The sequence below is a fragment of the Podarcis cretensis genome (assembly GCF_951804945.1).
Source record: "Podarcis cretensis genome assembly, chromosome: 8".
In the NCBI taxonomy this organism is placed as follows: Eukaryota; Metazoa; Chordata; class Lepidosauria; order Squamata; family Lacertidae; genus Podarcis; species Podarcis cretensis.
This window is the reverse complement of record NC_137177.1, coordinates 92,002,427-92,027,888: the sequence shown is the minus strand read 5'-3', so window position 1 is coordinate 92,027,888 and position 25,462 is coordinate 92,002,427. Positions and strand designations below refer to the sequence as shown.

Genomic DNA, 25,462 nt, shown 5'->3' with positions numbered 1-25,462 from the left:
GCATTTAGTCTAGAAGCAGCCCTCAGGCTCACGCTGCCCACCCCGGAATTAGAAAGGTGGTCACCCTCTAAGACATCTAGAGGCATCTAGAAACCATCATTTCTTCCAGCAACTTTTCTGCCCTCATCTGGGTTCCATCTCCACGCCCCCCCCCTCCCAGGGCAGAGGAGGGGAAGAGAAAGGGAGGAGGTGCACACCGTGGTTTTGTGACTGCCATGTGTGACTGGGTTCCAATCCTTCCTGGCTTTGATTTCTCAACTTTGAACGCAATGCCAGAAAATTAATATAGCTGCTTGCGTCTGGGACTGATAAAGGCTGATGGGATCCCTGCAGAGGAAAGCGACATGACAGCAAGGCCGCCTGCTCGTAGCATCCTTTCTAGCAGCATGTGCCCTGCCGTCAGCATCTCCCGCACATTGCACTCTCGTGTAGACAGGAGCATGTATATCTGTCATTCATGAGGGGCCAGATAGTCTGGTGGAATGTTTTCTGTGACAAGAGTTTTGATGAATATTTATTCATTTATTTATAAATAAAAGTATTTATATACCTACCCTCACAAAAGGACATCAAGGCCACTGGAAAAAGCCCGTGGGTCTTATGCGCCAGTGCCATAGGTGCACTGCTGGGAATCCTGTTGCCCCCGAACTCATTTTCTCCTCACTCATATGCCTCCTGGTTAGCAACCAAGGAGGGAGGCATTCATCAGAAGGGCTGGGTTTGGGGCCCAGCCAGGATGCCTGTTGCTGAAGCATTCATAGAATTGTAGAGCTGGAAGGGACCAAAAGGGGCATCTAGTCCAACCCTTTGCAATGCAGGAATCTTTTTGACTGACGGGGGGGGGGGCGCTCAGACCCACGACCCTGAGATTAAGAGTCTCATGTTCTACTGACTGAGACATTCATGCTGGTTTAAAGCAACCTTCCCCACCCCGGTGCCCTTTCTCCTGCTGGTTTGAACTACAGCTACCATCAGCCCCAGCCAACAGAGCCAACGTTCAGTAAGGATGGAAGCCAGTACTTCCACATTGGCTGCCCCTGCTTTACAGGTGGCTCTGCACCTCAAAGAGCTTTCAGCCTACGTTTTGGCAGGAGGGGCTGGTAGCAAAGCAAGAGAGAGAGAGAAGGGGAGTCACATCCACAAAGGCAGTTGCACATTCTGCTGTGTCTTTGCCTTTCACCTGCTCATGCCCGGTCCTTGCAGCACTCCATCGCTCTTGCTTCCCATCCTTCTGTGTCTTCCAGCCCAACTCTCCCTACTCAGTTGAAAGAAAGCTTGCCGGTTTCCCAGAGGCGCCTGGTCCGCCCCTGTGAGGACAGGAGGCAGAACTAGGTGGGCCCTCTTTAGCCTAATCCAGCAGGCTTCTCTTACGTTCTTATGATCTTAAACAAGCTGAAACATTTTTTAAAAAAATCTGTAACTATTTGAATGATGCAAACTGATGAAGACTTGGCAGGATCACAAAATGAAGTTAAACTTTTTTCTCCTTATGAGCAATACACCAGCCCTTTCCCACACATTTCTGTATATTAGGGGTAGGCAACTGGAGGTCTAGCAACTCAGTCTGGCACCCAGGGCTTCCCATCTGCTCCCCGGGAGGACCCCAAGAACCCCCACAATGTATCTGAGATGCTAGACAAATGACTCTTCAATCCCCCCCTCCAGGCAGTGAACAGCTGCCCTTGCATTATGGACAAGAGTAAAAGGTGAGGTGCCTAAGATTGGGGGGGGGGGGGTTGCGTGCCACCCATGCCTCTCTTGCTGTGCACCAGGGGCAAAACTAGGCTTTATTTCACCAGGGTCAAAGACCCAGTTTGGCCTCCCATGTGCATTTGTGTACACACACACACACACAAACACACACGCTAGGAGCCTCAATGGTATCCCTCTGGAGGCTTTGCCCAGGGCAAAAAACCTGGCTATCCCCCCTGTAGCCCCCTGCTGTGCACCGACTTTTACCAACATTGGTGCTCCGCATATGTTTTGGACTACATCTCCCATCGGCCCCAGGTTGGTAAAAGTTTTGTGCGCAATGGAGAGGAGAGAGTTAAGGAGTCCTTTGCATGCAGCTTGGGTTGCAAGGGAATGACTTGACAGACAAAGCCAGCTCTGGCTTTGCTTCCTTCAAAATCAACCCCCACCCCCATTTTAAAAAAATAGTTGATGTCCAGAGCTGTATACTTTGTTTTCTGCTCCAGCAATTGAATGTAATTTCGAAATTGCCAAGTTGGCTTATTCCAAAGCCCATCACAGCAGAAACTCCTTTGGCTTCTGCACTTTTGCGCTGAGAAAGGCGTCCAGGTGGGCGGCTTATTTTTGTATATTTAGCTCTATATATGTTTTGTGATTCATCCCAGCAAGTAAGCTATTGTTTAAATATTCTCCAAGGCTTCTTTTTAAGGAAGAAGAATAAGCAATCAGCAGGCACAATGGGGAGCGATGGGAATGGACGTGAGCGGAGAGGAGATCTGACAGATTGCTTTCCCTTTCCTCCCCCCCCACCGCCCCTCCCCTCCAGTGCTCCGTTGAAATGAAATTTCTGCTGATTTGTTAACATTCAAACCCACAACGAGGTTATGCAGAGTTAGAAGCACTTGGGAGGCAGGGAAAGAGTGCACAAGGAGGAATCGCTTTTACAAGGGCAAGTCTGCACAGGAGCTTGGCAGGGGCACTGGGGCCCCAGAAGTGCCGACTCAGCCCATCCGATCTGCGCAAGGCGTGCTGCCTCAGGGCTTGGCCAGGGCAGCAGGCAGCTGAGCCAGCCTGGAAACAAAGCTGCACTCAGGCCTGAGGCAGCAAGCAGGCGGTTCTAACCTGTTGGCCAGGCAAGAGCCCAGTCCAGTCTGAAGGCCTTATATATGCCGGCCAATCACAAGCACAGATGTGTGTCACATTACCATTCTTTGAAGAAGCACTTTGTGGCTTGAGCACACCCAGTCCTTGAAAGGACCACCGGGTTCCCAATACAAGCCTTAGAATTTTGGACTTTATCAGGGATTAGCAGTGGAATTGCCAAAGTTTCTGAGAAGCTGGATCAGTTTTGTGACTCTGCTTAAGCCACCTTTTTCAGTTTCCACCATTTCAAGCTTCTTGCCAATTATTTGTTTAAATGCACAGTCTGACCTGGACCTATGATGTTATTGTGCATTCCTCCTTCCTGGAGCCTTGAGAAATTCAGGGTGGCCTTTACAAGGCCAGCTTGAAGAAGGATCAGTACTGACTTATGGTATACTGAGTCAGCAGGCGTTGTGGAGGTGCAGAAACAAGCACACTTTTTATAGGCAGCTAAAAAAAATGTACTCATCAGCATGGCTGGATTATGAGCTGAGCAGAGGAAATAATTGCAACCAACCCCCACATAATATCTGGAGGCCTTGTATTCTTCATCCTTGTCCTGAACAAGCAGCAAAGGTTTAGGTCTGATGATGACAGTAATGAGATACGTCCTGGTTGCTAAAAAGACGGATTAGGTTGCAGGGGAAGAAATAGTATATATCACCCATGTGGGCTAATTAATAAAAGAATGCGCTGGGTGGCTACATCCAGAAATGTGGGGCAGTCAAACTCCAGTAACAGAGCCAGAGTCCCAGCAGCAAAGTTATAAACCACAAAAGCAAGCAACAGTATAGCCTAGGAATATAGGCTGTTAGATTTAACCCATTTACAGCACTTCCCCATTTCTACCCTTCTTGCAATGAACAGATCACACCATTAGCAAGTTTAAATGCATTACTTACAAACTCCAAAGATTAATGTGTTATTCCATGCAGCAGCAAGAAGAACACAGGTAGAAAAAAATTGTTTTACAAAACACAGAAAAATACTTCTCGCCACACAGTCTGGGCTTGAAGCGCAGTGTTGTCTTGGTCAACTTTAGAATGAACAAAGAACCTTTACTTCCCTCTTCACCGAAGGTGAAGGGGGAATAGCCTGAGTCTTAACCCTTTCATGCATTAACTAGCCCTAAGCTTGCTAGTTATATTGGACTGAAATTTCCCACATAAGTAAGGTTCCCCAAGGAGCTGTTTTGGTTTTTAACATGTTGATCAACAGCCTAGATACAGGGGAGGACGGTGAGAGGCCAGACTTGCTGATGACACCACATTATTCAGGTTGGTAAAAATAAAAAGAATTGTAAAGAGCTCCCAAAGATCTCTCAAAACCGAGTGAATGGGCAATAGCAAACATGGTGCGTTGTAAGTAAGTGTACTGATCAGCACATCTTGGCAAATAAAAATAAATCCTAGCTGCATGCATACTGATGGAGTCTGATGTAACAGGAATGGGATCTTGGGATCATACTGGGTAGCTCGGTCAAAACACTGTGCTAGAGTACACCAGCTGTTTTTTAAAAAAGCAAATTTCAGGCTAGAGATCATTAGGGAAGGGATAAAAAAATAGAAGTTCCAATATCATAACAACTTTATAAAATTCTATGGTATAACCAGAATATGAATACTGTGTATGGCTTTTGATTGCCATATCTCAAAAAGAGTTGCAGAAAAAGTAAGCTAAAGTGATCTCCACCCCCTGCCCTATTTCCTGCCCTGCGGGTGGCATCAAACCCCATAAATCGCTGGTCCCCTGGCTCTGCCATGTGCACTTTGGAGCCCCGCCAATCCCCGACACATGGCTGCTGGTCACAAACACCCATTACTGGAGAGCAGCAGCTGGAGGAGGCTACTGCCCTCATGTACCACGAGATATGGGATTCTTGGAGGCATCGGCTTCGCCAGCACGAAAAACAGAATGCTGGACTACACAGACGATTCATCTAATCCAGCAGGGCTCTCTGAGTCTCACAGGCTCCCCCCTTCCCGCTAGCCTCCTTTCCCTCCCTGCTGGAGTCTGGATTTGACACCCACATTGCTACCCCCTCTCTCGTGCCATTTCGATGGGAGACAATGGTGAGGTCAAGGAATGGTGGCTTTGGGTCAGTGTCATGTGAATTGATCCCTTTCAGCAGAAACCCACATCCTATCCTACAGAAGGTCAGGCCTGGCTGGGAACAGAGGCTGTCTTTCTGAGTGGCCTTTTCCGTTCTCTCGGGGGAGTGGGGTGGGATTGGCTTCCTTCCATTTGCTTGCTGTTCCATTGCCTTTTTAGGCTTGAAAACCCAGGCAGGCAGAGACTGTAGCATTGATGGCAGCTCACAGAGCTCAAACAACATTATTCAGGGCAGGCAGGGTGAAGCCTAAGAAATGGAGCTGGAGCTGCCTGCTAGCTCGGGTCCTTATAGGGGTTGAGAAGTGCAACCCCCGCCCTGCAAGTTGCACTTCCACTTACATGTATGCAAAGGGAAGAGGAGAGTCAATAATCCAGAGAGAATCCCGGGAGCATGCCTGCAAAAGATGAAGCCCATCTCCCAAACAGTTCTTCTGCCCTTGCAAATCTCCCCTGCAAAAAGGAATGGCACGGAAATGTTGGATTGGTGTCTCTCGTAAGTCTGCCCTTGTGTCCCTAGATTGTTGGCTCATTTTATTTCGGTGTCAGGGTGCCTCCTATTTCATAGGGCTGCCTTTTTCAGAAGGGATGGGATTCTTTTTTGCTGCAAGTCAGTTGGGGGAGCTGAAAACACAGAACTGCTGCCTGGTTGCTGGTGAGTGAACTGATCCCACAACTTCTGCCAAGTGAAGGGATCCCGCCGCGCAGCCTCTTCAAGGGACTTGTCTGAGCCCGGGAAGAGGAGGTTGCTCTGCTTGTTCATCCCCAGTGCAGCCTCCGGCCCTCATCCTCTGACTACAAGCCCACAAGCCGCAGTGCTCACTCCCATGTGACATCTGTGGGGTGCATGTGTGGGGTAGAATCCTTTGGGCTCTGGTTCTGTGGTGTTGGGGCTCACATCATGTGAGCAGCAAGTGGCAGCTAAGACAGGAGCCAACAATCCCTTCTTTTTGCTAACGACAACAAAGTAACTGGAAACAAACGTCTTCACATTGGGGAGAAACATGCAGGGCATTTCTAGGTCTATCAAGCTGCCCCCGCTGCGTGCCAAGCAGATCAGACAGAGGCTGCTATTCAGAGTCAAGTCTGAGTAGGCAGTGACGGGGAAACCAGTCCTGCAAGTTGGGAGCAGAAGACTCTCTTCCCCAGAGCAGTTTAAAATAAATAAATAAAAACTTTTAAATTAATACAGCAACAAATGACGATATAAAGGCAGGCATTTGTACAGCACTTCTAACAATGTTAAAAGGTATCAACACTCCTGAAGCATGGCAGAAGGGGCAAGGCTGCCAGCTGTGCCAGCCAAATGCCTGTCATTTCATTGGTGAAAGTTGAAGAAAGCCAGGCTGACAAATCTGCTGTGAGCTGTTTCTGTATTATGCCTGTCTTCACCTTTCCTTTCTCCTCTCCCAGTTTTATTTGATTTCCTTCTCTCTCAGACCTTTGCCAGCATTATATCCTAGTTTGTTTTGAGTGGCTCCAGAAATGTCTTGGGCACATCAGCTCACTCCATTGCCTCCTGGTCTCAAGAGCTGCAGTGCACAAACTGGCCAGGTCAGAGTCCTTGCATTTGAGAGGCCTTCTTACTGTTTGATCCTTTCATCCACCTTCCCTGTCACCCTCCCTCCTCATGGGACTGAGCGCAAAGATCTGCCGCTGCTGCAGCTGCTGCTGACTTACCCAACATCTCTATCATGCTGCCAGATAAGCTCCATGCAAAGGGGCAGAATGCCGTTAGTTCACTTCCCGGGCATTGTTGCTATTTTTGAGTGGGACTCATTCACATACCAGCAAATTCAGGTTTGGAAGCTCTGGCAGAACAAAACGGCTTCCCTAAAGGAAACCGACGGGAAAATGTACTGGAAAGTGTGTAATAACGACAACAGAGGCTTTGACGCTACAACATCTAAGCTTCCTGCAAACAAATCACATTAAATAGCCAATGCTGTCTAATCTCCCTGCAAACAAATCAAGATGAATGCTCAATAAACAGGTTGTCTGGAAGTGCCCACAGACATTGCCATGCTTTTGTGGCCAAGTATGAACCATGAGTTCAGAGCTCAGCCACAAGCAGCTGTTCTCCTGGCCTCAGCTCCTGCATCTGCAATGTGGGAATAAGAATAGTGCTTTTCCTTGTAAGGGTGACTGAAGCATGTGAAGTACTCTGAACAACTGGATACATTCTTTGTATTGATGTTGTATGTATTATTATGAACTGGATGGGGGTGAAGTGTGAGGGGTGCCAGGGCCCCGGGCACACAGGCGCCTCCATACAGGTGACCCCAGCGTGGCCCGGCCCACTCCCCCATTTCTGCCCACCAAGGGCCGCGTTGGCTGGCTCCCTCCTGTGCGGGGGGGGGGGGGTAGGCAGCTCAGTGCAGCCCCGCTTTGCTCCAGTGCACACCCATCCCAGGCACCGGCAACCAACACTACGTTGCTGAATCTGGCAATCTTTGGCCCACCTGTGATTCTGTTGCAGGAAAACTGGCTCTGCAATTCAAGACCCAGTGTCCATTGCTGGAAATCTGCCGCTGCCTTTATTATGCCCCCCACCAAGAAAAAGTTGTCCTAAGGCAAAGAACTGGATAGTTCTGCTCTGCTTGTGCTGCACAGCATTGTTCAATAGCAGCATAGCAATTGCACTATGCCCACGGCTCCATCGCAGAGCACACGACATCAGCAATAAAACCAGTGCACATGTGTGTGTGCCAGTATAGACTGCAGGCTTCTGATCCAGGGTTTGGAGCTCCTGCAATTTCCTGCCAAACTCTGATATTCTTTGTGTCTTCAGTGGGATGCTGAGCTGTTGTTTGCCGGCAGAATAGGTGAGTCTTGCTGTCAGGCACTCGACTGGCAGCCCTGAGTCACGAGCTGCTAACAACAAACCGGTTGGAGGACAGAGCGGGGGGCGAGCAGAGGCACGACACGCCTGCAAGCCGCTGCTTGAGCAGGCCCCTTGGCTCACACACATCCAGGGCTGGGGCAAGATGTTTTGCTGCCTGAGGCAAAGGACAAAATGGCACACACACACACACACACACACACACACACACACACACCCTTTCGATGTTCAAAAGGCAACCAGACAGACAGGTGGATCTTACCTTGGCACTGATAGGACAGCTTGCTGCACTGCCCCTGAGGGCAGCAAGCTAGACCAGCAGGTGTAGAGCTGGCTATAGGGCACGTACAGGTCTTCCCCACAACGCCTCATGGCTCCCCAGTGTCTGCCAGCAGAGGCGGCTGCTTTATTCTGCCCATTGTTAGGGCCAGCTCTGCAGAAGCCCTGGGAGGAATTCCACACATCTCCCTGACATATCTTTTTTTTTAATAGTTTTTTTATTAAATTTTCTAAATTACAGTTCAAACTATTCATTTAAACAAGCTTAAATCAATGACTTCCCTTCTTCTCTTTCAGTGGTTCGTTTTGCATACCATACAGCGCTGCATATTTTACATGAACTAAACCATTCAATAATCCATTGTTACATCTATCAAAACTTATTTACACTGTGAAATTATCTTAATGTTACCAGCGTTTTTAAATGAACACAGTTTTTACTCATATATTCCATAAACATTTTCCATTCTTCTTGCATTTTTCTTGTTCTCTTATTCTATGTGTTAAGTCTGCAAGTTGCCATCCTTCTTTGGTTGGGACCTCACTCGTTTTCCATTTTTGGGCTAACAAGATACGGGCTGCAATAGTGGCATACATAAATAGTCCTTTTTGACACCTGGGAATTTCCCTCTGAATTATCCCCAACAAAAAGGACTCTTTTTGGAAAGGTACTTTTGCACATTTTCCCCAATTCATTATATATCATTTCTCAATATTCTTTCACCCTTTTACAAGTCCATTCTAGAAGAGTGACTAGTGGGGTGCCACAGGGTTCTGTCTTGGGCCCGGTCTTATTCAACATCTTTATCAACGACTTGGATGATGGACTCAAGGGCATCCTGATCAAATCTGCAGATGACACCAAACTGGGAGGGGTGGCTAACACCCCAGAGGACAGGATCACACTTCAAAACAACCTTGACAGATTAGAGAACTGGGTCAAAACAAACAAGATGAATTTTAACAGGGAGAAATGTAAAGTATTGCACTTGGGCAAAAAAAATGAGAGGCACAAATACAAGATGGGTGACACCTGGCTTGAGAGCAGTACATGTGAAAAGGATCTAGGAGTCTTGGTTGACCACAAACTTGACATGAGCCAACAGTGTGATGCGGCAGCTAAAAAAGCCAATGCAATTCTGGGCTGCATCAATAGGAGTATAGCATCTAGATCAAGGGAAGTAATAGTGCCACTGTATTCTGCTCTGGTCAGACCTCACCTGGAGTACTGTGTCCAGTTCTGGGCACCACAGTTCAAGGAGGACACTGACAAACTGGAACGTGTCCAGAGGAGGGCAACCAAAATGATCAAAGGCCTGGAAACGATGCCTTATGAGGAACGGCTAAGGGAGCTGGGCATGTTTAGCCTGGAGAAGAGGAGGTTAAGGGGTGATATGATAGCCATGTTCAAATATATAAAAGGATGTCACATAGAGGAGGGAGAAAGGTTGTTTTCTCCTGCTCCAGAGAAGCGGACACGGAGCAATGGATCCAAACTACAAGAAAGAAGATTCCACCTAAACATTAGGAAGAACTTCCTGACAGTAAGAGCTGTTTGACAGTGGAATTTGCTGCCAAGGAGTGTGGTGGAGTCTCCTTCTTTGGAGGTCTTTAAGCAGAGGCTTGACAACCATATGTCAGGAGTGCTCTGATGGTGTTTCCTGCTTGGCAGGTGGTTGGACTCGATGGCCCTTGTGGTCTCTTCCAACTCTATGATTCTATGATTCTATGAATTAGATGCAAAAAATAGGGAAAAATTGGAAACCAGAGGGGCAGGCGGAAGTCCGAGGGATCTAAGTAATCCCGGAAGTGTAGAAATTGAAAATGATGGGAATGTATAAGAATATTGTTTTAAAAAATGAAAAAAAAAATATATTAAAAAACTTGGTCTCTTTAGACTGTCTCAGTCAATGGTTTTTTTAGTCTATTAGCTAAAATTGTGGCAAATAGTGTAATAGTTTCAGTTCAGTAAAGAAATAGGTCTGTAATTTTTTGTCTTTGTTAGATCACTCTCCTGCTTGGGGATCAGGGTAATAGAGGCATCCTTCCATGATACAGGAATTACTCCCGTCTCCAATATTCTATTCATGGTATCTTTAGGCGGGTCAATAAGAGCATCCTGGAACTTTTTGTAATAAATTGCTGTAAGTCCATCTGGTCCCAGTGCGTCCCCCATCTTCATTCTCTGTATTGCCATTTGTGCTTCCAATATTGATATGGGTGCATTCAAACTTATCTGGTTTTCTCTGGATGCTTGTGGTATGTTACAGTTACTCAAATAAGATTCCATTTTCTTACACTCCTCATTACCACGGTGATATAGTAACCTATAAAATTTTCCAAATGCTTTCCTTTTTTCTTTTGGGCTTGTCAGGTGTTTATCCTCATCAATGATATTATTTATTATGAATAATAATAATGTATTAACTGAAAATTTGGCAATTGCAAAGGGCACAAGACAAGGTTGTCTGTCGTCTCCATTATTATTTATCATGGTCCTGGAAGTCCTGTTAAGAAATATGAGAAATGAGGAGCAAATTAAGGGAATTTGAGTTGGTCGGAATGAATACAAATTAAGGGCCTTTCCAGATGATCTTGTTAAAACAATGGAAGAACCTTTAATCAGTGCTAAAAGAGCACTTGAAATAATAAGAATATGAATCGGAATTTGAAAGACAAATTGCAACAAGAAAGTATAGAGGTGGTTAAAAAAGTAAAATATTTAGGAGTACGGCTAACATCTAAAAATATTAATTTGTTTAAAGATAATTACATACCAGTGTGGAATGGCATCAAAAGAGATTTAGAAATATGGGGAATAATAAAACTATCCCTGTGGGGTAGAATTTCTGCGATTAAAATGAATGTGCTACCAAAGATGTTTTTTTCTATTCCAGTCAATCCCAATTATAAATGGACAAAGCAATTTTAAAGAGTGGCAAAAAGTAATTTTAAGATATATCTGGCAAGGGAAGAAACCAAGAATTAAATTTAAATTACTTACAGATGTAAATGAAAGAGGTGGCTCCGCCTTACCAGACCTAAAATTGTATTACGAAGCCTCTTGTCTGTGCTGGTTCAGGGATTGGATTTTATTAAAGAAAACAGATCTATTAGATCTGGAAGGATATGATAACAGATCTGGATGGCATGCATACTTATGTTATGATAAAGTAAAAGTAAACAAGGGTTTTTTGAACCATATAATTCAAAAATCATTATACGAGGCATGGAATAGATATAAGAGTTTGTTAAAACGTAAAACACCATGGTGATTATCACCATTGGAGGCTACAAGTGTAAAAAAGTTAAATATGGAAGAAAATTGGGCCACCTATGAAAATTTTGTGATCAAAGTAGACACATAACTGTCAATCTTCCCTTTTTTTGCGGGAAATTCCCTTATTTCAGTGCCGTTTCCCGCTGCTATCCCGGATTGTTAGATCCCGGATTGTTAGATTGTTAGATTGTATTGCTGATCCCTTATTTTCAAATCTGAAAGTTGACAGCTATGAGTAGACAATCAGTAGAAATTTAAATCTTACGAAGAAATTAAAAGCTTAGTGAAAGATTGGTTGCATTATCATCAAATAAATGTGATATTTAAAGAAGATAAGAAAAATAATGGGTTTGAATCTACAAAATCCAGGTTTGAAGTAGATTTGTTGAGTTCTAAAATTAAAATATTGTCAAAAATGTGTGAACTACTTTTAGAATGGCATGTGAAAGATGAGGAAGTTAAATCAGTTATGATACACTGAGCAAAAACATTGGTTATAATATACAATTAGATGATTGAGGAAAATTTTGGAAAGATGGAATAAATTTTACAGCTTGCAGTTCACTTAAAGAAAATGTATGAAAATTATTTATTGATGGTACATAAACCAGTGAAGTTGGCAAAAATGTACAGACTAAATAATCAATGTTGTAAATGTAAAGAAAAAGAGGGTACCTTCTACCATATGTGGTGGGTTTGTAAGAAAGTGAAGGCTTCATGGGAAATGATATATAATGAACTTTTTAAAAATGTTGTAATATACATTGTAAAGAAACCAGAAGCCTTTCTATTGGGTGTTGTAGGTAGAGAAATACACAAGCAAGATAAAATATGGTTTTTAGAGTCCTTTCTGTTGGTTGATAGATGATAGATAGATAGATAGATATTATTTATTATCTTATTCTTTCTTTCTTTTTTAAGTTGCCATGCTAGCAGTTTGCCTGCTTTATTAGCAAATTCAAACTTTTTCTATTTCATCAATTTAATTTTCTGTTCAATCTCCTGATTCACTAATAGCGAAAATAGTGTCTGAAGTAATTTAATTGCTTGTATGATATTTTCATCCTTTGGTTTTAGAATTTGTTCCTTCTCCTTTTCTAATAACGCCTCTGACAACTCCTGCTTCTTTTTTTCCTTTTCCTTTTTTTTTAGAAAGTGCTTTCTTGAATTAAAAAAACCTCTCATTACCGCTTTACTAGCGTCCCATACTATACTTAAGTCTGTTTCTTTGTTTAGATTAAAATCAACAGATTCTTGTAGGGATTGAATCCCCCTGTTTACATTCTGTTCACTTTGCAGTACGGCATCGTTTAACCTCCTTCTAAATGAGGAACATTTTTCACCTGCTGTTGTCATCAAAATGGCATTAGGATTGTTCTAGGCTGAATTTCCACCTTTTTTACCCTAGTTCTTTTGAAGCCCAAAGGTGATCTATTCTGGAAAAAGAATTGTGAATAAAGAAGAAAAATGTAAATTGGCGTTCTAACGGGTGCTTAAAAAGCCATAGATCAATCAAATCAAAGTTGGACATCATATTAAAGAACACAATTGGTAGTTTCCCTTCCTTTGAGTCAGTTTTCCTTACGGTTCTGTCTGCATCAAGGGAGACCTGACATATCTTTAACCTGTAAAATAAGGCACCCATCCCTTGCTCCCGCCACACCCAGATTCTGCCTGGAAGTGCACTGAGGAATCCAGAAACAGGGTGCCAGTAATAGCGCCCCCCCCCCCTCATGTGGAAGAGCTGCAGAGCCAAGAACAGCTTCCCAGAACACCTGCGTGGTGCCCCCCTCCCGCTCTTTTCCTTCCAGTCCCCCCCCCCAACTCACCTTTTCCATGAAGTCCACAGCCTTCTTCCTCTTCCACAGCCTTCACCTCTTGCTACCTTTGCAGCTCTTCATCCTTGCCTTTGTCAGCAAAGTATTTCAAAGGAGGCAGAGCAAAGGAAAGATATCAAGGGGTGAATCCAAGGAAATGTCCTTAGACAGTAAATTGGGAAGGAGGAGGACATGGGGCCAAAGGCTTGTGTTGCCAGCAGTGGGTGGTAAAATGTGCTTGTTTCTGAGCTGTACCACTTATGGTGCCAGCTGAAGAGTCACATAGTTGAATGCTCCGCCATGCTAGGGGAAAAATAAAAATCCCCATACACAGAAAACGTGTATGTGGGGGCAAGGCTGGCTTGTGAGTGCTCTCCTGGACTTATAACTGTGTGCGGATCTGTTTGTTGACATAGCTTTCAATATTGGGAGCACTTTAATTCATGTGAGCCCCCACCTGCAATTCTGAAGTGGTACAGTCCAAACATCTGCAGTTTGTGGGAATGGTGCCAGAGTGAATAGTGTTTCACCCCGTTGATCTCAGCCTGCGTCTGACTCGGTGGGCTTCCGATCTTCGCGGGCCTCTTGGCTGGGCTGTCGGCTGCAGCCCATGAAACTGAAGGGTCTGGCCCTGCCTCTATTATGAGGTCGCAGCAAAGCACACAGCTGCTCTTGGCGCCAGGTGTTGCCGGGACAAAGCAGCTGCCCCCCTTCCCATGCTGCCATGGGGCTCGGCTCCTTCTGGAAGGCAGACGTGGGAAGAGGTTGGCTGCAGCAATGGGGGAGAAATTGCCCTTTGGATTCTTAGTTCACACTTTCTGAAAATAATACGGGAATTTCACAATACATGAAATTCACATTTATAAACATTTGTATGCAAATAATATGTACAGTGGTACCTCGGGTTACATACACTTCAGGTTACATACGCTTCAGATTACAGACACTTCAGGTTACATAGGCTTCAGGTTACAGACTCCGCTAACCCAAAAATATTACCTCAGATTAAGAACTTTGCTTCAGGATGAGAACAGAAATTGTGCTCCAGCGGCGCGGCAGCAGCAGGAGGCCCCATTAGCTAAAGTGGTGCTTCAGGTTAAGAACAGTTTCAGATTAAGAACGGACCTCCAGAATGAATTAAGTACTTAACCCGAGGTACCACTGTACAAAGATGCTTATAGTAGGGGGAAGTATGCGTAAAAGAGCAGGTGTGATTATTTTAGCTATTTATTAAGCAAATGTACAAACTACTTTGCAGCATAAAGCCACTGAACTGGTGTACAGAGTGAATAACAGACAATGTTAGTGAAAATACGACATCCAAATGTATTTGGAGAAATTGTTTGCAAAAAATATGTGCCTCAGGCCAAACTGCATGCAAAAATGTGTGTATTAGGAGAAATCCACACTAAAATGTTGATGAATTTTCATGAATACTCTCTCTCTCTCTCTCTCTCTCTATATATATATATACAATGCACACAGTTGCAGAAATGTAGTGGAATTGAGCTTAAGACTGGAGAAATAAGAAACTGAGAGAACCCGACCCTGACAGATTTGTTGACCACTAACTGGGGGGTGTAGGGGGTGTCCCAGTTGATCACTTTAGAGCACCAATTCCCATGGTGCTCATGTCAGCCACTAACTCTGAGCGCCTCTCTTCTCCCACAGTTGCAACAGCTGGTCCATCTCCTGCCCCTCATGAAGCCTGCCCTTTTGAAGCAGGGCCTACAGCAAGATCAGAGGCTTCAGGTGCAGCCTGGGAAAAACCAGCAGGAGGTGCTCGCTGAACTTGACCTGGAGGTGAGAAAAGCAAAGGGGGTGAGGAAGGCTTTGACCGCCTTTGTTCCTTGCATTTAAAGCACTATGAAGCCACTTTAAAGCATTGTGGCTTCCGCCAAAGAACTCTGGTTTGTTAGGGGTGCTGAAAGTTGTCAGGAGACCCCATTCCCAGGGTGCTTTAACAGTCAACCCCTCTTACCAGGGAACTATGGAAATTGTAGCTCTGTGAGGGGAATAAAGGTCTCCACACCTTTAACCAATGACAGCTCCCAGAATTCTTTAGGGGAAACTTGTGTGTTTCAGGCGGTATCATAGTGGTTTTAAATGTGTGGTGTGAATTGCACTTATTGGCCTTTGTCAGTGCAGAAGGTTGTGCAGTGGGGCAGAGCAGCAGCAGCGGCAGGGAATCAACAAGCAGAAAACATGGTCCGCTGGAGTGTGCAGAGTCCAGACTGACAAAACGGACAGACTTTTGTTGATGTGAAGTGGCTGCAATCTCCAATTTAGTAAATTTGGAGACTTAAAACAGGATCCAGTGGAACATCTGAATTGGCGGGGGGGGGGGGGGCTTCCATAAAGAAGGTCCCCTGCAGATGCCTCTTCCACCTTGTGGAGATGGGATGAGTAACCTTTGGAAGGGCCTGTGAAGACCCTTCCCTCTTTGCAGCAGAATGAGGAGTCCGAAGGTGCTGCAGACCCAACTGCCCTTCCAACAAAGCTGGGTGGAGCCGCCTAGAAAACCACCTTGCGCCCCCTAATAAATCTCACATCCTTTTCTTGTCAGTTTGCCGCACTGATGAATTATTCTTTAGGTGGTTTTATCTCTTGCCCTCAACTGCCTCCTGGCAGTTTAGAGCTACTGCCCTGCGCTCCATGTCTAAGTGACATTACTGCTCATCTCTTTCCATTTGTAAAAATCCAGCTGGAAACAATTTTTAGCTAGCTAACTGGTTTTCAAGCATTTAACCTTCAGGGACACATTTCCACGTGAACATGCTTGCTTGCTGTGGAACAGCCTTTGCTCATCACTGCAGATTATTTGGGGGAGTTGTTCCAAAGTCACATTCTCAGTTCCTGTGGGGTGATGCCCAGGCCTGCTGAGTCTCACTGTTGAACTGAGACTGTATCCAGAACAGTCCCAACACATGATGGAAGGAGACTGGAAGACCTCAGGGCAGTACTTTGAAGTTAGCTGATTTTAGGGGCTTCCAAGTGCTGTGTCACCTGATGTCATTGTGACATGGCATGATTGACAGGTGAGTAGGGTCACCAACTCTTCACATTTGATGTACGGGTGGGGGAGGATGGGAAATCAGGATCTATCCCTCTGGCCAGACCTAGCACCTGGCACTTGCTCTAGATGAAACTTATCCAACCCACGTCATGCCTTCCTTGCAGAGGAACCATAGCTCAGCTGTAGATCTCAGAGCATCTGAGGTCCAGCCAGAGTTTCTATGGAGCTGCTGCCCATCAGAGAATACTGGGCTAGATGGACAAAGGCAGCAACTTCCAATGTTTATCCTAGATGCTTTTATGAGGTGTTTTTGGAATATTTTGCAATTTGTCAACATTCTTCCTGAATTACTGGATGCAGACGTACCTGTACAGCGAGGTGGAACATTTTGATCATATGAAAGGGTGGGAAATTGTCAGCTATTTCATTAATTTTATTCTATGGAGAAGCACCTTTTCTTGCCTTGTAGATATAAAATAATAGCACTTCACAAAATAATTGGGACATGGCGAATTCCAGCTGCAAATATTTTGAAGGGGAAATGACAAAACAGCTTCCTCCTGAAGTGGTCCCAACTCCCTCATGTTTTGTTTTGTTTGCGGGTTCATTCAGCAACATCTCATTGACACTCTGTGGTGCAATACATTGCTGCATCAGTAGTGGATTTATACTAGACTGTCCACACATCATTCTTCTGTATTAGTTGTCCTGAGATGCTTCCCCATTGCTGCTTGGAGGGGCAGTTTTGAGCTATAGCGCAACAGAAGTGGGACAGTCGCCACCTCTGCCCCAGAACATCTGCGCTATGAAATGTACAGGATATCAGCCGGAAGCTACAGTATACACACTGACTGAAAATTAAGTAGTATTTGCACCCAGAAACTTTTGCAGCCACAAACAGTGTTTAAACTAGAGTTGCATACTGTCACGAGCACAAATAATCATGAATGTACAATGAACGGGAATTTGGGAGGGGCCCCCAGTCTGTGAGAGAACACATCCGCAGGACCACATAGTTGGTCGGTTAGATTTTACTAGGTGCTGATGTCATGGAACCAGAGCAGTGGGGGTACCATCCTTCCTGCATTCACATTGATGGATGAACATTTTTAATCCCGTCTCACTGGCCTTCCTGAAAATTCACTGCCATGGATGCGAGCATATGGGAATCAGTTTTGTGTGGAGTGGATGTTGTTGTTGCTGTTAACCCCTCCATCCTCTGCATCCTCCCTCCCATTTCAGCTCAGTCTTATAAAACGAAAGCCTCCAAAGTTTTTGCCTAACCCCATTAGCTGGTGCTACATCATTTTCTATCAGATGTTTCATAAGGGTGGAAGAGAAGGGCCAGGGCGTTCTAGGGGGAAGATATATCCAGCTGCGAGAGGTTTGCTGTTAAGGGGTTTGTTTTTACAGGCCTACAAAGGATCTCTTTATTTCTTGCCAGCATCAGAAGTTTGAAGTGAGGTCCACGTGGCCTTGGAGCCGGGCCTCTGGCAGGAGGCATCAAAGGGGGAGAGGAGGGACTGGAGGAGTAAGAAAAAGCGCCTCTTTATTGCCAGCTACTGGGTCTTGTTTGCAAAGGGAAGCCGGGGAACAAGAGAGTACAGAACGGCTCTTTGGTGCATGGCTTTTAATTGCAGGCTGAGGCTGAAGGGAAAGGAGGGCAAAGTGTTGGGCTGCCGGAGCAAAAGCAGAGAGATAAGGAGGCAAAGGGAAGGAGGGGGAATGTGCTTGGGAAGAGGGACTGCCTTGTGCTGCCACACGGACAGTCGCACACTTGGGTGCAACCACCTACCAAGCCTTGAGCCTAACATTTCGCATATGACTAAATGGTGCCAAATCCAATCTCATAATGACTTCGTATTATTATTACTTTTAATTGCATTTATATCCCACCTATTTCTCCAAGATCCTCAAGCTGCTGTATATGGTTCTCCTCCTCTCCAGTTAATCCCCACAACAACCCTGTGAGGTGGGCTAGGCTGAGAGGCAGTGCCTGGCCCCAGATGGCCAAGAGAGCTTCATGGCCAAATGGGGATCTGAGCCCTGCTCTCTCCCAGGTCCTCTTGCCCCTCCCCTCCACTGACTTGCACAGTAAGTCTTCACTTTGTTCTTGAATAAGTTATTTATCCTAATTTTCCCTTATTTTGTTCATTTATTCAGATCTTTTTAGCCCACCCTGCAATAAAGGAATCTAAAACCATAACAACAACAACAACAACAACATTTGATAACAATCCCATAAAGGAAAAAGCAATAACAATCAAAACAGCATCCAGTAGAGAAATAACAGTCTCACCTTATACCTGGCCTACATATTAACACCCAGAACCTGGCTGTGCAAATAAAAAAGTCTCCAGCTGGAGAGAAGAGGGACGGCACCATGGAGCAGGTGCCTTGCCATGTTGCTGTGGAACAGATCTCAGCTGGCTGTGGAACACCCACCCCCTGCCACCCCCCACCACCCCGGGTATCTTAGTAGGTGAGCAAGCTGCTGCAGGAGGAGACACTCCTTCAAATATTTAAGTCCCAAGTTGTGTTGGGCTTTGTAATGTATTACTCAGCACCAATAACGCGGTCCAGTAGCATATTGACAGTAGTAGCAGCCAACGTCGGAAGGCTGCATTGGTGACCTGCTTTCCGATGCCATGCATCACTTCCGGTGCAAGCAAAGCGGTACACCCGTTTTGATGCTCGTGCCACCTCACTGTGCCAAGCTCCCTGCTGCCCTCTCCCTCTCCCTCTCCCTCTCCCTCACCAATGTCTGGCATTGGGAAACCGGAGCAGCAAAACCAGCTGCTATTGATCGGCAGCTGGTGGAGCTGCTTCAGGAGAGTGCTAGAAGATGCCAATAGACTAATCCCTACAAGAGCCTGGGGACTGAATTTTGCACTAACTGCAGCTTCAGGCTGTCTCCAAGGGCAGCTCTACATAGAGAGCTGTTACAGTAGTCCAAGAAAGCCCTTGATTTTCTCTGTTATTGTATCAAAGGCTGGAAACTTATCACAGCCTCTCATTTCTCCTCACTGCTTGGCTCACCAAAGCAGAGGGCAACAGAAATAAAAAGGGACATTCTAGCCAAGGGTATTAACTGATCTCAAGTGGAAAACAATCTAGTTTCTTCTGCAGCTCCTGTCACTTATATACTGAAACAAGAAATTAGAGGTTTTTGGCTGTACAAAGATCCCTGGACCTAGAGAATGTCATCAGCAGGCAAATCTTTTCTCATGTGTAAGTTATTCCATAACCTCACATAGAAAAGTCAGCAGTTCCATGGCCAAGTATGCAGCAGGCAGAGGGTTTCAGTGGGAGATGAGTGGCAGATGTGTCTCCAGCACAGCTAGGCAAACCTGAGCACATGCACAAAGGACTCCCTCTTTTCTCTCTCCCTGTTAATGTTTTCCAGCCGGCCTGCACATAGCGAGACTCTTCAATGCCAACTGAAGAATCAGAGTAGTAGAAGCTCCAAGCGCCCGCTCTCCGTACAAATGCCATGTGCCCCACATTCACATTAGGATGTCCAACAGGCTATAATTGTGCTGGTCAAAAATGGAGTTTCAGCAGTAAGCTAACCTGTTGGGCTTAGACCAGGAAGGACAGGGTTAATCAGCCCCAAGGTCTCCTCCACCCCATACAAGCAAAGCCCTCTTTTAACAGGCATGGCTTCCCCCAAAGAATCGTGGGAGCTGCAGTTTTAAAAGGGTGCTGGGAATTGTAGCTCCGTGAGGAGTTCTTCTAATATTTCCCAGCACCCTTAACAAACTACAGTTCTCAGTATTCATTGGGGAAGCTATAAGAGAGCTTTAAATTTGTGGTGGGGATGTGACCTTGGTATTACAGATCACAGATATTAGCGCTATTAGGATAAAATGGGATCATCCACATGTGTTGTCCCAGTTCCTTGCAGCAGTTGAATATCTTTGTTTCTTATATTCATTGGGGAGGGGTGCCCTCCATTTCCCTCCCTCCTCTCCCCATGACTAGCAGAGCCAAAATCAATTGCACAAAACAGTTTTAAGATCAGAATTATGCAACCTCAGAGATACCGTGCATATATGCATAATTTATGTAAACTGCAGCATTTGATTGATCTGAGCACAGAATTTTTGCTTTGCCTATTTATATTTGCCTATTTATATTTATCAGTGGGATTTATACCCTGCCTTTCCTCCCTAAAAGTGCACTTGTTGTGTATTGAGTCAAAGGATTTTATATCTGTATTATTATTGTCTGTATTTGCATTAGGGTAAAGTAACTGCCTTTTGGTTCCAGAGGGTACAGCTACTATTGGTTCATTTAAGCTGCTGTATTTGGATCCTCTGTCTTATTGGTTCCCTCCAAAAGGCAGGACTGTGATTGCCTGATATGGTTCCCTCCAAAATGTATCCCTTCTAGCTAGTTCCCTGTCCCTATAAATGTAGCTCTCCCCTCCTCAGGTCTCAGTCTTGTTGCTTTAACAAAGAAGTATTACTAGATAACTGTCTCCAGCATATTATGTCAAGAGAGCTGAAATCACAAACCCCACGTCACAACAACTGGCGACGAAGGTGGGATCCGGAATGCTGAGGAGCGGTTAAACGCAGCCCTGCCTCAGAGTCCGGATTGTAGCTAAGAACAAGACTCACTGGCCAGCTGAGAAGACGACCCTGCCCACAGGACAATGGAGAGTCCAAGGGTATTGGATCCCTTCCAGCCATCAGAGCCCCACACGTGGGAAGACTACGTCGAACGCTTCGAGTTCTTCGCAGTGGCTCAAGGGATCACCGATGCCAGCAAAAGAAGGGCCACATTCCTAAGCTACTGTGGGCCTGAGATCTTCAAGCTGGCCAAGGCATTGCTTGCCCCAGCGAAGCTAAGTGAGACATCTCTCAAAGATATTCTTGCCTGCCTAACAAGCCATTTAGCGCCTACTGAGACCAAGGTGGCCCGGCGGATGGAGTTTCATAAGAGGCAGCAGCGTGCTGGGGAGTCTGTATCTGCATTTCTAGCTGAACTGCGGAAGCTCGCTCAGCACTGCGACTTCCAAGATCTGGAAGAGACTCTCCTGGATCGGTTTATCGGTGGTCTGAGCAGCAAGAAAGCCAGAAGACGCATCGTGGCCAAAGAAGAGGTTACCCTTGCTTCAGCCTTGAAGGAGGCCACCGCCACGGAGAATTATGAAAGAGAGGAGCTTGATGCCAGTCACAGGGCCCCTAAGCCACAGATAGAAGCTGCGCATGCCATGGACAAGCTAGAGGCTACTCCGAGCCAGAGCCCAGTCCGTGGGGTCGAGTCAGTGCGTCAGGCCTGCACAGTGCACAAAGATCACCGAGGCAGGTGCCCTGGTTGTGGCGGAAACCATGAGCGGAAGAGTTGTCGTTTCCGGGATGCTATGTGCCGGACGTGCGGAAAGACAGGTCACATCGCCAGGGTCTGTAGATCGGCGGCGTTGGGAGCGACAGGAGCACCTAGACTGGAGCATCGCAGATCGCCCACAGCAAACCATGTTCTAAAGGACTGCCACTACGTAACGGAGATCAACGGGAGGGTCGTGCAGTTTCCAGTGCAAGGCAAGGCACACGTCAAGGTGAAGATTGAGGGTCAGCTGTGCGACATGGAGGTGGACTCCGGATCTGGATTCACTATCGTGTCGGACCAGACCGTGAGGACATTCTTTCCCAGGGGTAAGTTGCCCCCTCTGGAGCCCTTCCTGGCAACTTTGCAGTCATACTCAGCGGGCCGCATCCATGTCATGGGAATGTGTGCCGTGAGAGTACAGTTCCGGGACAAACAGGCGGTACTCAAACTGGTGATTGCGAAGGGCAGTCGCCCCAGTCTCCTGGGCACTGACTGGTTCCCCGCCCTGGGACTGAGTATATCAGGGCTTAATTCAATCCAAACCTGCCCTGAGATGAGCGAGGCATTATGCAAAGAATTTGCTGGTCTCTTTAATGGAAAACTGGGTTGTTATAAAGGGCCCCCACTTGACTTCGAATTGGACCCTGGGGTGGCCCCAATCCGACTCAAACCAAGGCGAGTGCCATTTGCACTGCAACCCAAGATCGAAGCAGAGCTGGATAAATTGGTCAAGCAGGGAGTTCTCTCACCCGTGGACTCCAATCGTCACGCCCCTTAAAGCAAATGGGGAAGTCAGGATCTGTGCTGATTACAAATGTACTATCAATAAGGCACTCAGGGGAAACTCATACCCCATTCCAGTCGTATCACATCTGTTGGCTAAACTGGCTGGGGGCAAGGTGTTCGCCAAAATTGACCTGGCGCAAGCTTACCAACAGCTGCCAGTAACCCCACAATCAGCGGAAGCACAGACTATTGTCACACATAAAGGGGCGTTCAGAGTTAACAGATTACAATTTGGAGTTTGTGTGGCCCCAGGGATTTTTCAAGGGCTCATGGAACGCCTGTTAAGAGGTCTGCCGGGGGTCTTGCCATTTTTTGATGACGTTTTGATTGCTGGAAAAGACCCACAGGAACTGGTTGCGCGTGTCCGTGCCGTGTTGCTCAAGTTCAAGGAGGTGGGGTTGCAACTAAAAAAGGAAAAATGCAGTTTTGGGGTGCCAACTGTGGAATTCTTGGGGTTTAAAATTGATGCATCAGGCATCCACCCCACAGATGCTAAGGTTAAGGCCATCATCGAGGCACCACGACCACAGAACAAGACGGAGTTGCAGTCATTCCTGGGACTTATTAACTTTTATCATTCATTCTTACCCCAGAAAGCTTCGGTAGCTGAACCATTACATAGACTGTTGCAGAAAAAGAATGTGTGGCGATGGGGGCAGGAGCAGCAGAAGGCTTTTGACTCCTTGCGAGGAATGCTGAGTAGCAAGAGCGTCCTTGCTCATTATGATGAATCGAAGCCGCTGGTCCTGGCATGTGATGCCTCTCAATACGGCCTGGGGGCGGTGCTGAGTCATAGGGAACCGGATGGGTCGGAAAAGCCCATCTCTTTCTATTCCCGTACGTTGTCGCCCACGGAGCGCAACTATGCTCAAATTGACAAAGAGGCGCTTGCAATTGTGGCAGGAATCAAAAAGTTCCATGATTATGTGTACGGTCGTCATTTCTCCATTGAAACGGACCACAAACCACTGTTGGGGTTGTTCAACCCGAACAAACAAACGCCACAAATTCTCTCCCCCAGAATGTTGCGTTGGTCTATATTCCTGAACGGGTTCCAGTACACCTTGACCCATGTGCCGGGGAAACGGTTGTGCCACTCTGATGCGCTGAGTCGATTGCCCCTTCCTGGCGGGAGCAATGAGGATCCTGCTCCAGCGGAGCACATAATGATGCTGGAAACACTTCCGGGGGCTCCTGTAACGGCTACTGATATTGCTGAGAAAACGAGGAAAGATGCTGTTCTCTCCCGTGTGCTCACTTGGGTGGGGAGGGGGTGGCCAGGTGGTCCGCATGAAGACAAATTCAGGCCTTATGCGACAAGGCAGCACGAGTTATCCATGCATAAGGGTTGTCTCCTGTGGGGAGATAGGGTGATCATCCCAGCACCACTGAGAAACAGGGTTCTTGAGACGCTTCACATGGGACACCCGGGAATGGTCAGGATGAAGTCGCTAGCCCGATGTTATGTGTGGTGGCCTGGAATGGACCAGAACATAGAACAATGGGTACGAACATGCAAGGCATGCCAAGAGGTGCAGCCAGAAGTGGCCAGAGCACCAGTTCACTGGTGGGAGCAGTCCAGAGCTCCCTGGAGCCAGCTGCACTTAGATTTTGCTGGGCCATTCCAGGGGAAGGTCTTTTTGATTATCGTCGATGCATATTCCAAATGGTTAGAAGTGGCGATGGTCCCTAGCATGGCATCAGCTGCCGTAATCAAGGTGTTGAGGCAGCTGTTTGCAACCCACGGGTTACCTGAGACCATTGTATCAGATAATGGGGCAGCTTTTGTATCCCAAGAATTCAGGGTATTCTTGGCTGATAACTTCATAAGAGGGGTCACATCCGCGCCCTTTCACCCATCCTCCAATGGGCAGGTGGAGCGCATGGTAAGAACAGCCAAAGAATCCATTGCACGCTTAATGGAGGGTAACTGGTCAGCTCGCATCGCGCGAATGTTATTTTTGCAGCATGCGACACCGTGTACTGCGACGGCTGAGCTGCTCTTGGGTAGAAGATTGGTAACGGTGCTGGATTATGTCCACCCGGATAAAATGCCAAACCATAATTCAAGAGCAAAACCCCAGGCTGAGACTGACACAACAAGGTATTTCGCCCCTGAAGATCTGGTCTGGGTGAGGAACTATTCACGAGGTTCGCGGTGGGTGGCTGGTGTGGTCACCCGGACTAGTGGACCTGTGTCCTATTATGTGACCTTGGAAAATGGGCAAGTTTGGAAGAGACATATAGATCAGCTGAGGCGCCGGGCGCTCAGCAGGGAGGAGTCTGATAATTCCTCCCTGGCTAACGACGCAGAGCTGCAAGACCAGAGTGAAAATGGCCCAGAGGTGCAATCACCAGGGGCTTCAGCAAATGAACCAGGGTCTGCTAGTCCTCAGGATGACGAGGTACAGGTAGGGGACCCTGAGATGTCTGGGACTCCATCTGTTCCTGACGAAACCCCTATAGCAGCCCCCCCTACCACAGGTGACACACAATCCAGAACCAGCAACACCTGTTGTCAGGAGATCAAGTAGAAGTTGTAGGACCCCACAGTACCTGAGAGATTATGTCTGCTGTGCTCACTAGGGGGGGAGGGGTGTTGTGTATTGAGTCAAATGATTTTATATCTGTATTATTATTGTCTGTATTTGCATTAGGGTAAAGTAACTGCCTTTTGGTTCCAGAGGGTACAGCTACTATTGGTTCATTTAAGCTGCTGTATTTGGATCCTCTGTCTTATTGGTTTCCTCCAAAAGGCAGGACTGTGATTGCCTGATATTGTTCCCTCCAAAATGTATCCTTTCTAGCTAGTTCCCTGTCCCTATAAATGTAGCTCTCCCCTCCTCAGGTCTCAGTCTTGTTGCTTTAATAAAGAAGTGTTACTAGAGAACTGTCTCCAGCATATTATGTCAAGAGAGCTGAAATCACAAACCCCACGTCACAACAGCACTCGCAGCAGATTTCAATAGAGCAGCCTTCACCCAGCTCCAGATGTTTAAAATACAATTCCCACCAATCTCAGTCAGCATGTGTTGGCTGGGGCTGATGGGAGTAATATTTCAAAATATCTGGAGGGCACCAAGTTGGTGAAGGCTGCAATAGAGCACATGTTATCTTTCACATAGTCCTAGCCTGGTAGTTCTGGTGCACTTCTCTTTGGC

The 25,462-nt window shown here is 46.4% G+C and overlaps 1 protein-coding gene across 6 annotated transcripts in view; it reads left to right on the top strand.

Moving 5' to 3' along the window:
• Positions 1 to 25,462, top strand: part of FAM178B (family with sequence similarity 178 member B) — a 209,065-nt gene that overhangs the window by 148,190 nt on the left and 35,413 nt on the right. For 5 of the 6 annotated variants that reach the window (XR_013842003.1, XM_079988992.1, XM_079988991.1 and 2 more), the window contains one exon: positions 14,834 to 14,965. Coding sequence is in view for 5 of the 6 variants with exons in the window: in XM_079988992.1 (XP_079845118.1) it covers positions 14,834 to 14,965 (132 nt within the window). In the remaining variant the exon portion in view is untranslated. Of the gene's footprint in view, positions 1 to 14,833; positions 14,966 to 15,310; positions 15,423 to 25,462 lie in introns of those variants that run through there. The other variant, XM_079988993.1, reaches the window with a different exon arrangement.